The 16,630-nt window shown below is 42.9% G+C and overlaps 1 protein-coding gene across 1 annotated transcript; it reads right to left on the bottom strand.

The window, feature by feature from the left end:
- Positions 1 to 460: 460 nt before the first annotated feature.
- Positions 461 to 7,733, bottom strand: LOC148016577 (DNA ligase-like protein). Its single transcript, XM_087664616.1, has 12 exons — positions 6,797 to 7,733; positions 6,642 to 6,696; positions 6,445 to 6,544; positions 3,684 to 3,900; positions 3,487 to 3,585; positions 3,333 to 3,392; positions 3,088 to 3,221; positions 2,359 to 2,968; positions 2,127 to 2,232; positions 1,982 to 2,043; positions 1,726 to 1,869; positions 461 to 1,090 (listed from the first exon to the last, which is right to left on the bottom strand). Exons 1-12 carry the CDS (start codon positions 7,484 to 7,486, stop codon positions 812 to 814), a joined length of 2,556 nt encoding a protein of 851 aa, XP_087520742.1. The 5' UTR covers positions 7,487 to 7,733; the 3' UTR covers positions 461 to 811.
- Between the last annotated feature and the right edge of the window lie 8,897 nt (positions 7,734 to 16,630).

The following is a 16,630-nucleotide window of genomic DNA, read 5'->3' as shown; positions in this document are numbered from 1 at the left end:
CTCCCCATTTGATGCGGCTGTGAACTTAACTTTTGTTCATTACAAGCCAATGGTGGAAGCCAACTAAATTCAACTTGGAGGGAAAAGCAAAAAAACAACAGTGTGGAAAGCTCTCAGCCATAGCAAGTTGGTGAGGCCATTGGCATCAATTGGCATGGCAAAACGTGCATTGTGTTATGTTCATGCATAGCAATCAAGGAGAGAAAGGTCCATCCCACCATAGGCTCAAAGGAAAGCGAGTCAAGATCCATCCTGTGAGCTTGTCCCCACACACGATCTCTTTACTCAAGACATTTGGATCCAAGGGCAACAAATGATAGCAACATGTGTCTCATTTGCACGTATTTGCAACAGGTTTGACCAAGATGCATCGACATCACAACCGTATAACGACGCTCAAGTAACTACTGTAGGTTGGAAATGAACTCCTACATATAGTACACCTCAAGTAACTACTGTTAACCCGCAAATGACTATCACCCCATGATGAAATTCATACAACGGCACCGAATAAAAAATTCGGGAGTCCCAGTAACACAACGGCAATTAACCGGGTTTGAAAATTTAAGGGGGTAAAAAGAATATGACCTCAACAATGCCTCTTGGCAAGGCCTTCGTATCAGCACATTTGCCTCAGAATATACAAGAGCTAGCTGGACAAATTGCGCAAGCCCAAAACAATTTCGGAAGAGATGGGGCTTGCAGATGTAATTTCTGTCTATTACAGCCATCAGACTGCGTTCTGGAGTGTAACTAAGTTGGCGGCAAGTAGCTGGCTCGCTTAAGATTCAAAGTACATGAGTTACAGGAATCAACCCACTCGAGAAGCTCGAGTAGTAGGTTTCATGGGTCTGAATGCTGCAAAGATGGGGGTGTTAAGGGTTGGGCTGTGAGGCCCAGCCGGCTGGGAACTCTTGCTCTGCTGGGCTGGTTCCATATCTGTGGTTTGACGTTTCAAAATCTCAAACAGGGAAGGACCCAACCTTGAAGCTTTTGCGGGTTTCTGGCTACTTCTGGCCCTTCCTGCTGGACTTCTCTCAGCGAGGCCCTTTCTCAAGCCTTGAGAAGGGTCCACATTTTCTTTGACTTCCTGTCAATCACAAACAGGTAATCAGATTGCAAGAAATAACACTCGATAGACACGATAAGGTTTAAGACATTCTCATGTAGGAAAGGGGCTTCTTTGCCTTGTTTCTCCCCATAGTGTTCAACATCATAAGCTTCTCAGGAGGCACCACATCCCTAGGTGCATACCAGCAGCCCCATGCCCCCAACCACACCTAGCTAGATGTGGTCCCTCCCTCACTTCTTTGCCTTGTTTCTCCCCATAGTGTTCAACATCATAAGCTTCTCAGGAGGCACCACATCCCTAGGTGCATACCAGCAGCCCCATGCCCCCAACCACACCTAGCTAGATGTGGTCCCTCCCTCACAAAAGCTCGCAATGTTGTCTTAATTCACAATGTGAGAATTTAGGAAAACTTCCCCTCCATGTAAAAGGAGGTATTATCATCACTCTGATTAACAGCTCTCATTCATATCCAAGAATCAGACAATTTTGCATTTACCAGGACAAAAGTCTCCACATAAATGTGGTACTGCTTCTGAAGACAAACAATAAAGAAAGCATAGGCCATCTCCACTTAACTCACAAGCCAATTGCTTAAAAATCTAAGTGCCTAACTTCTGACCAAACACATGCAAACTGCACATGAAGCTTACTACCTCCGGTCTATCCCCGTTTGACAGACTGTGACTGCTGTTGCTGTCATCCCTTCCAAATATAAATGACCTCACCCCAGACCCGCCAGAGCTTTGCCTTTGTGCTGACTGCACAGATGGGCTGGGTGTTTTCCTCAGAAAAGATGACTGCACAGATGGCCAAAGGAAACATAGTCATTATATTTAAGAGTCAGCTAGATTGCTTTTGCAGAAGCTTCCATTCAAGCTCAAACACATATAGGGAATTAGAATTACCAACCTTTGAACTCAAGCTAGAATTACTATTTGAGCTTACACCAAAGAATCGGGTTTCCCCAGTACCTGAAACACAAGCAGACAAGTTTGGGCTGCTAGCACAAATTAATGTAACAAGAGGAAAAAGTGAGGGAAATATGAGCACTGACCAAGCTTAGATTTCTTCAGTGTAGGGACATTCACTTTATTGATTAGCACAAGCACTTCTCTTGAACTTTCATCATCTGCAGGTAGAATTATTTCTTCTTGTTCCTCCTTCAAATATTGGACAAAAGACACTGATTCAGAAACTAAGATACATGGGGCAGACAAAAGGCCATCAAGTCATCACAGTGCTTGATGCAATTTGCATTCCTACAATCAGCCAAAGTTCACACTTACTGATTCCTGAAGAAACCGCTGACGCAGCAATGTTTGTTCAGCCTCATCATCATCAGATGACTCATGCATCTCATCCACTTCTATGGAATCTTTAAATGGTTGCACTTCACCTGGGGAACCTCCACCACCCAATGGTTCAAGTTCCTGGCTATTGCCCAAGAGTCTGTGTGCCTCTGCTCCGGATTGAGTTTCATCCACCTCTTTCAGTGTGCAACCCCCCTCATCCTCATCATCACTATCACCATCATCATTATCATTCTCATCATCGAGGCATTCAAATCCCCTTTTTCTGTTTTCCCTTGGTTTCCATCCAGTTTTTAGTCTCAAAAGAATGTCATCAGTCAATGCATCATCTTGCTGCTCCAACCATTTACGATGCAGCTCTGCACGCTTATGTTTGTCTTGTGTCCCTTCATTGTTATCTTGAACTACCATATCCTTAAGATCTTCACCATCATCTGGCTCATCATCATCTCCTGGAACAAGGTCACCTTCATCTTCATCCTCTGCCTCATCATCTATCAAGGCTCTTACACTAGGGCGAGCAGGCAGTCTGGCACTGTCTGGAACAACTGGATCTGAGTCTTTGTTGACATCTTCATCAACCCAACTACAGGAAAAAGCACAAAATGTGTATTTTAAGGAAAGAACAAGGGCTGTTTATCATGTTGATGTTGTCTTCTGACAAATAAATAACAGACTGTTTATCTGTGTGCTAATAACACTTACTGTTCAAAGTCATCAAGAGTTTCAGTATCAAGTTGCAGATTAACATTATTCAACTCCTCTTCTTCAGGGCAAGTAACTCCAGCAGCCTCACCAGGTTCATCTTCATGGTCAACCTGGGATTGGTAGCATAGATCCTGCCAAAAACATGCAATGTATCAGTTGTTGTGTTCATGAAAGATTTTAGTAAAGCAAATCAGACTCCACCCATATTGATGCACACAAAACATCCTCCATTCAGGCCTTGCCTGTGTATCTTCCAGAGGAGCTCGAAAAGCAGATCCCCTCCCAGATAAGATGCTAGCAATCTGCACATTTAATGGCAGGTTGTAAGCATGCAAGAGAAGCCAAACATTGTTAGATATATGCTCTCTCAACATATTGATAAGAGCAGCAGTTTACAGCATCAGATTTATGCTGTCCCATAGGCTCTTTTGAGGTGCTCTGATTATTGACTTCTTCCACTGCATTCTCCTGCACATTCTGAGCTTTCTCCTGGACCTATAAGCCACAAAAAGAACATGAACCAGAAAGTACAAAAACTTGAGGGTAAGCTAGCATTAAAGAACTAGTAGAACCACAGGTTAAAATACACTTACACAAACATAATGATGGGACATCGGGCTTTCACTGATATCACCACTCAAGTTTTCACTATCCTTGATCTCAGTTGCCATTTCCTGTACATCAATGTCTGTTTTGACAAAATCACCATGCAAATCGGCTAAGGCATCTTTGCATTCTGAGGGAGCCTCCACTTCATCTGATTGAGCAACATCTACACGTTCCTCACATAGGATAGGTGTGTTTTCAAACCTGTGCAAAAAAACTATGGATCAATAGAATATTCAGCTTTGAAAGCAGTCAAGGCACAATGCAGTCAACTTCCACAATAGTTTGAATGGTTGTTTGCATTTGATTTCAAAAATGAGACATCAAATATTCCTTATAGAACAAAAGCAAATTTAGATTACATAGCAAATGGAGGTTTCTGACTGAAGTACAGCCATCAACAAACTTGAGTTTCTTTGTCCAGTCATCTTAGGACCCCAAACCTTAGAAGAAGGTGAAAGAGGCCTTTACATAAAGTTCAAATGTGGCCCCAAGAATACCATGACATTACAACACAGAAATGAGTGGCAAACAGACAACTGCAAGGCATCATGTTGTATGTATCCTCCAATTGGTAAAACAACTATGCAGCCTAATATGGCACTGAATCTTTTCAATATTTGCAGTTTAGTTGTTTTTCTTCATGATTCTAAAAGGCTCTGCTTGCATACATGTTGAAAGCAGTGTATTGTCTTTACAAGCACACATTACAGGATAAAAGTCACAAATTCTAACTCTAATGTTGTATCTTTGTGTGTTAAGCTAGGTTACCTAAGTTGTAAACAGTGACCAGTAAACACAAGTAGAACTTATGACAGATGTTAAGGAATGTTTTAACTTAAATGTCAAAAAAGCATTGATAACTAGAGCTTGAACCACTTAGTACTTTTCAACATCAGTAAAGCAATTCAGATTCAGACTACAACAACTTTTTGATAAACCATTCTACTTATGAGAGCATGCTACTCCAACATAATTTGTTGTGCTCACATTTGCTGTAAGAAACATCCACCATCATCCTGGATGTTGGACTGGTTAGCACCTCAATTTTAGTGGGAAGCATGACTGTCCACATCAAACTAGTCATCTCACAGGAACTTCTAATTCTACAGCCAGGACAAACTCCTCTGGGTGAGCGGGTCAATCACGCACTATTCAAACTGGGGAGACATGCAGCTACAACAGACTGTTTCAGATTAAGAGAATCACTTCTCTTCAGCATTGTCACCTTTGGTCCTCCTCTCCTTGACCCCCTTCAGAGGGCATTCACACCAACTAGTGATGGACATTTTTCAGATTGTGGGCCATTGCTTTGAGCTTTAGAGTTTTGCAGTTCAAGACAGTTAGATGGAGAGGTTCGTCCTAAACAAGGCACGAGCATATTCCATGGGTAAAGTTGGCAAAACAACCATACAACATAATATGGATTGAATCATTCAGTCCTTATTGGTCAGTTGCTACTATTGTGGTTCTAAAGCCTCCATTTGAAAATAATAACTAAGGCAGTAAATTGCCTTGAAGCACACGTTACAGAACCAATGTCATAAGTACAAACTTCTTGCACCTCCGTGTCATATCTTTATGAGTAAAAGGAGCTTATATAGCCCGCAAACAGTGACCAATAAGCATTGCATATTTCATGGTAGAGCTGAGGGATCATTGCCCTCTGAAATCAGAATCAGTAGAGCATTGCTGATTAGAGCTTGAATCACATAGTAGATTCAAGGCAGTGGGTCAACCAGTTCAGACAGTAGCTCTTGTAGACTATTCCAACTCAAGAAGCATGCTGCTCTGACATACTTTGTTCTGCTGGAGGAGAAAACAAACCACCATCTGCCTTGAGGTTGTGGAGTACCAGTTTCAAATGCAGTAGACTGAAGCATCACCCGTCATTGAGTCATATCTCAAAGAGGTCCAGGTGAACTATCTTACATGGCTGATCTGACTGGTCAGACTCACTGGGTCAACCCAGCAGCAAAACTGGTCAGACAGACAGATAGGTCAACTATCACCATGGCCTAATAGAGGCATCCTCTCCTCTTCAACATCATCCGTCCTCATCATCCTCTTCTTGACCTTTTCAAGAAAACATTTGCCCTCACCAGTACCAAGCTGTGTTGAGATCGTTGTTCATGACTTTGAGCTTGACATATTCACAGTTAAGGATACTAGAGACTGAATAGAGGTCAATCCCCGACAGGACAGTGAGCATACTTCATATGAGTCAGTGGACAAGCAGATAAGAGCAGGTAAGGGCTGCCAGATGGAGGGACTAGCACCATTGGGGTAATATATGAGTAGGAGGATCTTTTCCACCTTAGGATTTTCTTATTATCAGGAGAAGAGATGTCGTATCAACCTTTGGTGGGTATAAGCTCTGAAAAAGTTCCAGCGAATCTACTCTAATGCTTTTTATTGAGCTTGATTGACCACAAAAGTTGCCAAACAATTCGCCCATTACAACTTGCCAACAAGTACACAGATCAACAAAAAATTTGCATCCATAGTCAAAATGTGTCTGAAACACAACATTCGGTCAAACTACTACTGCTAGGGCACACTTCACATGTGTATTTCCTAAAGCTTAAGAAGCCCACGCAGCACCTTTCTTTGAAAATCTTGAGGCAGAAGCACAACAACACAATGACAAAACTTGCCATAATGCGGAATTTCTTAGACACAAGCAAGGAGTGCAGTCCCAATTTCAATATTGGATGAAGATCAAAACACATTTTCAACAGAATAAACCTTTGCACAAGCTGCATTTTCCGCATTCGAATTTTTTCCAGGACAGATGAGATTGATTTTCCCATTGCTTGCTGAGGTTTGAATGCAACATTTGAAGACTCTGAAGTAGAGAACTGCAAGGTCAGGAATAAAATTTTGACAGAAACAACACAGGAAGATAAACAAGGATGCATGAAGAGGCAAGCAAATGCAAAGACCTCGAAGAAGCCGTTGAGATTGAGCATGCATTTCTTCCAATTCAGCCACCTTTGCCTGAAAATAGGTGATTGGACCAAGTAAAGCACATCAAAACTCAAGGCTGGACGGAAAGAAATATGTTGGACAAGAGAATTTCAGATGTTCGTACACTGACCTTTTTCTTGCCGGACCTTCCTGATACTTCCTTTTCGCTTGGGGCTGCAGGAGGAGTGCTTGTTACATCTGATTCATTGAGTTTTAACTTGACAGACATTTTCTTTTCTTTCCCAAGGAGATTTAGGATAGCTGCCTCATCATCCTCGTCTATCTCATCCTCTGAATCACTGTCCTCGGCACTATCCTCGTCTTTCTCATCAGCGATTCCACCTTCTTCACCATCAGAAAGATCATCCAGCGGCTTTTGAAACAATTTGGCCCGTTCCAATGTAGCGGCTTCCTCATCTCCCTCCTGTTCTTCATTCTCGTCAAGAAATTCACTCGAATGGTCTGTATGCAAGGTATCTCCATCCTCTCGCTCTTCATCCTTATCAAGAAATTCACTGCCATGGACCTGATGCAAGGAATCATCGGAGATTTCGGTGTCTTCTGTTCCGCATCCGGTTGAACGCTCTGTTGGAAAGAGATCGGTTCCGATGGGAGAGGATGCTGGTTCGGCAGAGCTACTGAAGCTGAAGGCAGGCGTGAGCAAGGGTTTTGGGCTAACGTCTGCGACGGAGGGGGCCGCAGAGATGGTGCGGGAACCTGCCTTCTTGAGCCTTCTGAGGAATTTCGGGCGGGGAGGGGATGCTTCCTGCTGCGAGGCGAGGAGGAAGTCATCGTCGTCGCTGTCGATACCTGCGGCCATGACTCCTCCGGCTCGATTCGATTCAAGGATCACAGCAGCACAAGGAAAGGAGAGGGGATCTTCTGCAAACACATGGCTGCCGCAACCTCTGTTAGATCTTTTGTTGGAGGGAAGCAGACCATCGAAAGCTTCGTGAGTGCTGCTGCTGACGAAACAGAACCGGCAGTTCTCAAAAAATGGCGCCAAATGCAGTTTACCTCTCTTTCTTTTCAACTTTCAAAGCACCAACCTCTTAATCATGTTTGGCAACGCTAAGCCGCCAACCAAGTTGAAAAGAAAGAGAGGCAAACTGCATTTGCCAATAGAATTTGCAAAACCACCCTCTTAATACACACATAATTAATACAGACATAATGGATACACTAGAGTTTCCAACGCTCGGCTGGCAACGAAGGAGCAAACCATTTCTCTTCTTTTTTTTTCCTCTCTTATTTCTAGTTTTTTTTCCTCTCTCCCCACTTTCCTATGTCTAAATTTTTTCTCTCTCTACCTTTTATTTTAGTTTATTTTCTCTCCTTGTTCTCCCCCCCCTTCTCTCTCTCTCTCTTTCGCTCTCTCTCTTCTTTTTTCTTTTTTTCTTTTTTATTTTAAATTTTATATTTTCTCTCTCTATAATTTTCTCTCTCTCCTTTCCCCCTCTTTGTTTGCATTTTATTTGAGTTTATTCTCTCTCTCTCTCTCTCTCTCTCTCCTTTTTTTCTTTCTCTCTCTTCATTTTGTCCTTAATTTTTTATTTTCTCTCTCTTTTAAGTTTTATATTTTATCTCTCTATAGCTCTCTCTCTTTTTCTTCTTCTTCTTCTCTCTCTGTCTCCTTTTCTTGTTTTTCTTTTCTCTTTCCCTCTCTCTCTCTCTCTCAAATTTTATCATTCCTCTCTATAATTCTCTCTTTGTTCCCCCCTCTCTCTTTCTCTCTCTCTCTCCTTTTTTCTTCTCCCTCCCTCCATCCTCTCTTTTCTTTCTCTCTCTCCTCTTTTTTCATTTTTATTCTCTCTCTTAAATTTTATATTTCCTCTCTCTATAGTTCTCTCTCTCTCTCTCTCTCTCTCTCTCTCTCTCTCTCTCTCTGTGTGCATGCCCACACTGGTAAGGGTTAAGCAACATCCAATCACTAAGTGTGCTATGTGCCTAAATCACACATTGTGAACTCCAACCCCATTGTAAGCTTTTTGACAAAGAAATTGCATACCTAGCTAGAGTTGGTCAAGAGCAAGGGGCTATCAACCCTCATATTTTATTGTAAATTATGATAGCCTCATGAGCTTTTGTAAGGGAGGAACTATGTACACAACTAAGAGCAATCAAGGGTAGGGAGCCTCACAATAACATCATGAGCTTTTGCAAGGGAGGGACCACATGCCTAGTTAGATGTAAGTATGGGCAAGGGGTTGCCAACCCCCACACATAACTATACAGTACGACAATATCAGGAACTTCTACTTGGGAGGCACCACATAGCTAGCTAGATATGTGATGACTCCTAAGAAGAAGCCCATGATGTTGAACATTATAGGGATTTTATAAGGGAAAGGACCCCATTTTCCCACATGGGAAAATTTCAATAACTTCTTTTGATAGGAGGTTGTGCACTCTAATAAACTATTTGCATATACTACTAAAATATAAAACACTTATTATTTGAAAGATATTTACAACATTGTTAATATGTGGGTGGATAAAAACCAAACTTGAGAAACTTTAAAAATACTTACAATGTCTGTTTTTTCTTTGAGAAACTTAAAAATAAATGTGCATACTCAATAGTAAGGTAAAACTATTTGCAACCCTTATACAAGACACCAATCTCTCGAAAACTCGGTGCACTTTTGGATTGTTAACCTAATACTCCTATATTCTTCCTTAGCCAAGACCACAATTTAATAAACTAAATGAGCCAAATCATCGAAACAATCACCTAGGTCATGCAGCTTGATTTTCAGATTCCAAATCTTTTTGTATGTTTGCACCTCCAATAACATGCCTAATTTTTAACAAAGAAGGACACTTTATACCTCACCTAGCAAAGCTTGCTTCTAAATGACATGATCGTGAAGACCATCATTGTCCAACCATCTCTAAACCCTGGCAAGTCTCTCTCATAGTTTTACATGCCCAAAATAAGTGAAAGACATTCTCGTGTTCTCATAAGCAAAATCAACCCATGATTCAAGATTGGTATCCATTTACATAATCCATCCCTTGCAAGTAACTTTATCTTGATTAAAATCCATAAAACAAGGCTATTATTAAGAAAAGGAGTATATTTCCAAGTAGCTAAAGCAAGGTTCCTGCATTTCTTGAGATCTAGAGAGTTGGAAGGAACCACGTTGCATGTCTTGCTACTTGAAAGATTCTCACTTTTCCCAAATGTGTTGAATCCCATGTAACTCAATTTGAATCATAGTTGCAACCTTAGAGAGGTGGATTGGTCCTCCTTAAGTCTATAGAAGAGTAAGAAACTTGAAATTTTTCTAAACTTTTGAATACATTCAAACAAAATATCTTATTCCAAATTGTGCATGTGCATGCACACATGCACACATAAACACTTTGTGTGTGCGTGTGTGTTTTATAAGAAAAGTGAAGATTGAATCAAGAAAATGACAAGAGGAGGTACAAAAGGAAATCAAAATAAGGAAGGAAGCAAGCAAGCAAAGTATGAGACACGTTATCTTTTCATTAGTTAATGAAGCTACATTTCAAAAGAATATTGCATTCCATGCACATTTAGGAGGCATTCTTAACGAATGGCATGAAGAAACACAAAAGGAACTAAATGATGGATACTGCCAAAGATGTTTAGAGATGTGCATACTAGGGACCAAAATAAGGCCAATTCTAGAGGAAAAAGGGTTCGATTGGATGATATTATGGAAAGCCATCGAGCAAGGAAAGATCAGGCAACTTTGGAGTTGGAAAGCATGCAAGGCAAGGTCTAAGCATTAAATAATTTTAGAACATGCCACGTGAGGTCTAGATTCTACTGCAACCATGCGAGAGGCCAATTTGCTAAATAAAAGCCATAGAAATATCAGACAAAGGATGATATTGCTCATGTAAAAAATATATGAGGGCCATCTACAAAGCGATCGTATGAATCTTGACATCCAACACGGCAATACCACCCAGATACATTGGCATGGTAACATGCTGCCAAGAGACCCATACCTAACCCAAATGATTTCCTCGCTTTTTCCATAGCATAAAACCAATGGATTGCATGAATTCTTGCAATAAATTCTATCTCCAAGGGAGCAAATATAAGAAATAAGAGATCATACTTATCATCAATATCTATGCAATTGCACATGTAAAGGCTAGCCTTGATATTTCTAATACATGAACTTAACATGAATGTGTGAAGACATCTAATCAAGCAATGCATGAGAAGTCATGTGTAATATTTCCACAGAATAAAAGTTAGTTGATTAGTGTTAACCGTCAGACAAACAAGGTGGAAAATCTAGAAAATCTAAAGCGGAGGACAAAGGCCAATGCAAAAGTGAAACGGAAGATGAAGTCGCGCCAAGAAAAATATGGAAGCACAAGAAATACAGAAAAGTCCTAAATAAAGGAAAAATGCGCACAAGGAAAAGTGCAAGTCAATACTTTTGTAAAAGAGCGCAAGCGCATCATGATTTAATTTAAGGAGCGTCGGGCTCTCACCCATGCAAATTGTAAATGTAGACGGGCGGTGGAAAGGAAGCTAGGAAGATAGAAGGACAATGAGAAAAAGGGCCTAGGCCATGGCCGGCCATGTAAAAAAGGGGACAAGGGGATGACTGCCCAAAAGGGATTTAGGGTTTTGTATATAAAGTTGAAAAGTGAATGAGAAGCTCATTCTTGTGTGTGGCCAAAAGTGGCTCTCCTCTTCTTCTTCTTCTTTTTGTTCTTGCTTGCTTGAGCTTGTGCTTGAGAGAGGGAGTGTGAGAGTGTGAGGGAGCGAGTGTGTGAGGGTGAGGGACCGGGGAGGAGAACGTGGAGCTTGCTTGAAGCTTGCACTTGGATCGTGGAGCTACCGGAGTGCACGGGAGAGGAGGTAACTCGATCAGCATGGAGGTAAGCTCACTACACCCGTAGATATGGATGGCGCGTCGGCTATGTGAGAGGTAGCCATTAGTGCTTGGCTTGGAACGCTTGAAACAATAAGCGGTCCGTGGGTCTTGGCGGTTAAGTGAAAGCTCCCACATTTTGGTTCTGTTGCCGAAACCAATGGATTCAAGCCTTGAGCGCTAGCGCGCTTCGAATCGAGCATTGAAGTAGGGTTTTCCCCTAACCGGTGCTTGAGGTAGATAGGTAGGAAGCGAGGGAGTTTGAAGAGATATTCGATCTCCTTAGCAAGTAGGTTTTTGTTGTTTTGGACTTGGGAAAGCATGATGGAGTAGTGTAGGTATTTTTCGTATAATTTTTTATTGCATTTAGGAAGGATAGGAGCAAAACATTGGAGCAAACATTAGGGTTTTCTATTGTTGTATAACAGGCTGAAACAGGGAAATAGGGGTACAGATTCAGATTTCTGACTGGAAGAGTATGAGGGATTAATTTCTGAGGTTACAGAAGGCTGGGATGAGAGCCAGGGAGAGAGCGATCGAGAGAGAGAGAGAGAGAGAGAGAGCAGCGGGGAGACCTCTGAAGTGCCGATCGATTCGAGTGCCACAGTGATTCCAGGTAAGTCTGGCATTTCCTTGTAGTGTTTTGTACCTATTTGGAAGGCGCTGGATGATTCCGTGGAGTAGGCGTTGACGTTGAGGCATCACGCGCAACCCGCAGGCCGTCATCCGCACCGTCAAACCAGTCTGTCCGATTCCCAGAATTGGACCATTCAATTTCGGGGTCGGACCGTCCGACTCCTAGAATTGGACCACCCTGTCCGATCCGATTCCCAGAATCGGACCACTACGAGAATCGAACCTAGTCTCAAAATCGAATACTCGGACTTCGAAAATCGGATCACTTTTCCAATCCGAGTCCCAGAATCAGACCACCTTTGCCTGTTTGATCGGACACTCGGACCTTAGAAATCGGACATAAGGAATCGGAGGCTCAGAATCGGACGCCTGTCAAAATCAGACGTGGCCAAAATTGGACCACTGGGCCAATTGGACCAACCCAAAATTGGACGTCCGATTCTGATAATCGGACTCTTGAAGATCGAACATCTGATAATCGGACAGAAAACTGCCAAAATCAGATAGGTATCTAGAACACAAATTTTAACGCATCTAAACCCTGAAATTGACCCCAAAGACTACGTATAGCTAAAGGCACATCACAGATCCATCACTGGGCTGAAACTTAGAGCAAGTAGTTCAAAATTTGGCTATAAATGATCCTCCAAATTGCGCATGGTGTTTATCGTAACGGCCCTACGGGCCAGGAGGGGACTGCCCCCCCCCCCCCAGACCCCCACAAAGGGGGCTCTGCCCCCTCCACACCTCTCCCAAGTAGATTAGGTCCTAGTGTAGTAATGGCTCTACACAAGCATAGATCTTCACTTACAAAGCAGCAAACAGAAGCCCACACCCAAACAAAGACAAAAAGAGACCCTAGAACCTCAACAGGCCAATCTAGCCATCCAGGGCAAAAAGGCCACACCATGAGAACACAATGACATTGTGTTCAGACAGTGTCTAGTCAAAGCAAAATGCAACATCAACAAGCTACAAATGCGAAGATGACTAGACATGACACTCTTGACAAGAGATGTACCTTGAGCAGCATTGCACAGACGACCCAAGACATCGATGGAGAATCCACATCTGGTCGTGCAGTTGGGGACTCAAGGGCATTTATCAGAAGGCTTAAATTTACAAACCAAGACCTGGAAGATGACGACATAGTACCATCTGCTTATCTTAGGGTCAAACTCACCGCGAAAAGAGAGCATACTATTGATGCTCTGATTAATGAAGGAACAGATTTTAATATCTTGACCTATGAATCATGGACCCTACTAGGCCAACCAAAGCTCACACCGACTAATGCAACTCTTAGCCCTTACGAGGGACACCTACATGCACTCATAGGGAAGTGCAAAATCCTTGTCACAATTGAAACTAAAAGCTTGCTTATCGTATTTCATAATCCTCCAAATAGTGCTAATTACGGAAAGGAAACCCTCTTAGGAAGACCCTTCAAAAGGGCAAGCAAGTGTGAGGCCGACTATGTAGCACAGAGGATACACCTGACACTACCAAGTGTGAGGATAGTCACAATCTTTAGCAAGGTTGACCTCATCGAACCTCGAGGGAAAGGCAAGGAAGATGATGACATAACAGTCAAGCCTACTAACAAGAACAAGGGCTTGTTGGAAGAATTGATACAAGCACAGGTCGAACAACGAGAACCAGCGAGTGAGGCCATGCCTGAAACAAGAAGGTCAAGAGACAATGCCAAGGACGGGCTTTGGACTTACAAATATCGTAGAAGACCCTAGAAGAAGCCCAAACCTTATAGACGAAGGCATCGATGGAGGGTCAACACAACGCCACGATGGATATCCAAAGCATTGCTACGTGCTCAAGGGTATTACGTAGGTAACTGATGGATTTGGGTGCCAAAACCCCGTGCTAAACCTCCCTTGTCGACTAAAGGCCAGATCGTATCACAAGCAAAGAAGCATAGGAGGAGATCTAAACGAAAAACCAGTCTTGAGTCAACAACAGTGGAGTGACTGAGCCCCTCATGGCCGAAATCAAGAAACCAAACGAGACTCGTTGGAGGGTAGATCCTCAACCTAGCGTGCTTGACAAGCAGATATCAGATGTAATCGTTGAAGATACGCAAAAGCCGCTAGTGCCCAAGGAGCCTTTGATTCCCCAAGAGGATAGCAAGCATCATAGGCATAACATTGCCCATGGCAAGGTTAAATGCTCAACAAAGCAAATAGCAAAATCATCTAACAGCCACGAGCAAATCTCCCAGCCAGTGTCAAAGCCACTTAGGAGTCCCAAGTCTCCTACACCCTCTCCCCCTAAACAGACACAGGAAGCACAACAGTCATCAAGTGCGGCTACTCAATCCCAATCTCTATCTACATTAGAGCTTCCAAATGTCCAAGAGGTAGGACACGACACCACCCTTAGCTCTTAACCTAAGGATATGTCAGTACAGTCCACCGTGGCTAGCTCAACCGATACTCGATTTACGCAAGTGAATGCTCTAAGGGCAACAAAAGACACGATCACTTCCAATCAACCTAAGGACTTGACACCGCAATTCACCAATAATAACAAGTCCACTGAACTAGCTGCTACTACTTCCAATCAGGGATCACAGCAGTCACAGCCCTTGGCCATGACAATGCCCCTTGCGGAACATGTCCTTAGTAGTTCACCTGTGGAGGAGGTATCGCAACCAACTTTATTGACAACTCTAGCACTTCCAAAGCGCCTGAATTCTATGTTGGAGGAGTTAAACAGAAGGGAAGAGCTAGACTCTCTGAAAAGGGAGGCAGTTGTACCCTCACAACCTAGCGAGGCTATTCGGCAGGCCACGGCTATGTCCCATAAGGACACACTAAAGAAAGAGAATGCTGAGGTCCAACCAAGCACATCAATGGTTGACCTAGTCCAGGGTCCTAAGTCGTTGAGAGATACACCTTCATTGACCAAGAAAAAGAGGAAAAAATAGCGAAAACAATAGCACTTACAGGTGGTTGTGGACCCCAAGAACATTGGCACCAAGAGCGTTGGAGAGCAGAGGAATAAAGCATCGAGTCCACCCACCAATGACCCCATTGATAACTCTCCTAATAGCGGTCAAACCTCAGACACATCCATGTGCTTTGAAAAATCAAAGCAGTCGTTACCATCAACGGTTACTTGCAACACTCAATCCATCGACAACAAAACTCGCATTGACCAATCAAGAGTGGACACAACGCTGTCACAACAGGGTGACAAATTTATACCAGTCACATCCAAGGAGAACCATGATGCAATAACAAAGCCTCAGGAGAGACATGGAAACCCCAAGAGCATAAGAAATCCTAGCGTTGACCAATCTTGCTCGTCTAGGCTTGAGCCCCCAGCTATGCTAAAGCCTAGGCAAACTCCTAGAACCTTGCATGAGATAGCAATCGAGTAAGCCCTCATTGAACATAGAAGTGTCGCAGAATGCTTAACCGAGTTGGATGCCAAGCTCAAAGTGTTCGCACGTGTCTATGTCCTGACAGACATGGGCGCATTCCCTAAAGAGCAACTTGAAGGATACTTGCCATTTCCCTTATCTTAGGAAGAGCAAGAACATCTTGATGAGCACTATAACAGGCTCCTGTATGAACGCATGCGACTCATCTCTAACGAGGAAACCGACGAACTACCCTTAACTGTAACATTCAATGATGTGCTATGCCAACCAAATCTCTTAGAGATAGAGCAACTAAAGCGACAATTAGAGGGTCAAGTCAATTTGAACAACGTTCTAGAGCTAAGGCAACGATTTCTTCAAGCCGTTTATAATATGGCTCAACACCCTCACAAGATTCCCCAACCACCTTGCATGGAAAAGAGCTTGCCAAAATGGCAAGATCTCGACCCACTGGCCACAAGTCTACATCCTTGATCCAAAGACCAAAGATGGGTCACTTGCCCTGATCTGCTTCTCTCCTCATTCGGATAGTTGAGATGCTGCCACTTGCTCCAGCTTTCCCGTCAAAGACACAATTGCCACTTGCATCCTTGAGTTGTTTTTTAAACTCGAATTGAAGTTATCTCCCCCCATCATTCCTAGGCAAGTAGATTTAGTGGTGCTTCAACTAGGGTCTGAGCCGTGTCCCATTCTATGCCTCGCATTGTACCCAATAAGAATTGTTTTTCCCCCAACAAACTACTATGCATCAAATGTGCATACAGCTCCGAGCCTCTCACAATGAGACTAGCGGTGCCACTATAGAGATCGGTGACTAGTGTTGGGGTTGTTGTGCTCGGGGATATCACGATGGGGGTCAACTCAATGTGGAGCAACATGACATATGTCATCATGATACTATTTTAGGTGATGGTTCTTCTCTCCTACTTCCATGAGCACTCCACTCCGAGCAAGAGTTACTCTAATATCAAGTGTAATGCACATGCACTCAATCACTCACTTGAAAAGACACATAAAGGTAACACAATATGTGAGAACAAGGTATATTCTTGTA

Source organism: Lygodium microphyllum, chromosome 23 (assembly GCF_053477565.2).
Source record: "Lygodium microphyllum isolate KBCC chromosome 23, Lygodium_microphyllum_v1.1.10, whole genome shotgun sequence".
In the NCBI taxonomy this organism is placed as follows: Eukaryota; Viridiplantae; Streptophyta; class Polypodiopsida; order Schizaeales; family Lygodiaceae; genus Lygodium; species Lygodium microphyllum.
This window is presented reverse-complemented; position numbering and strand designations above follow the sequence as displayed.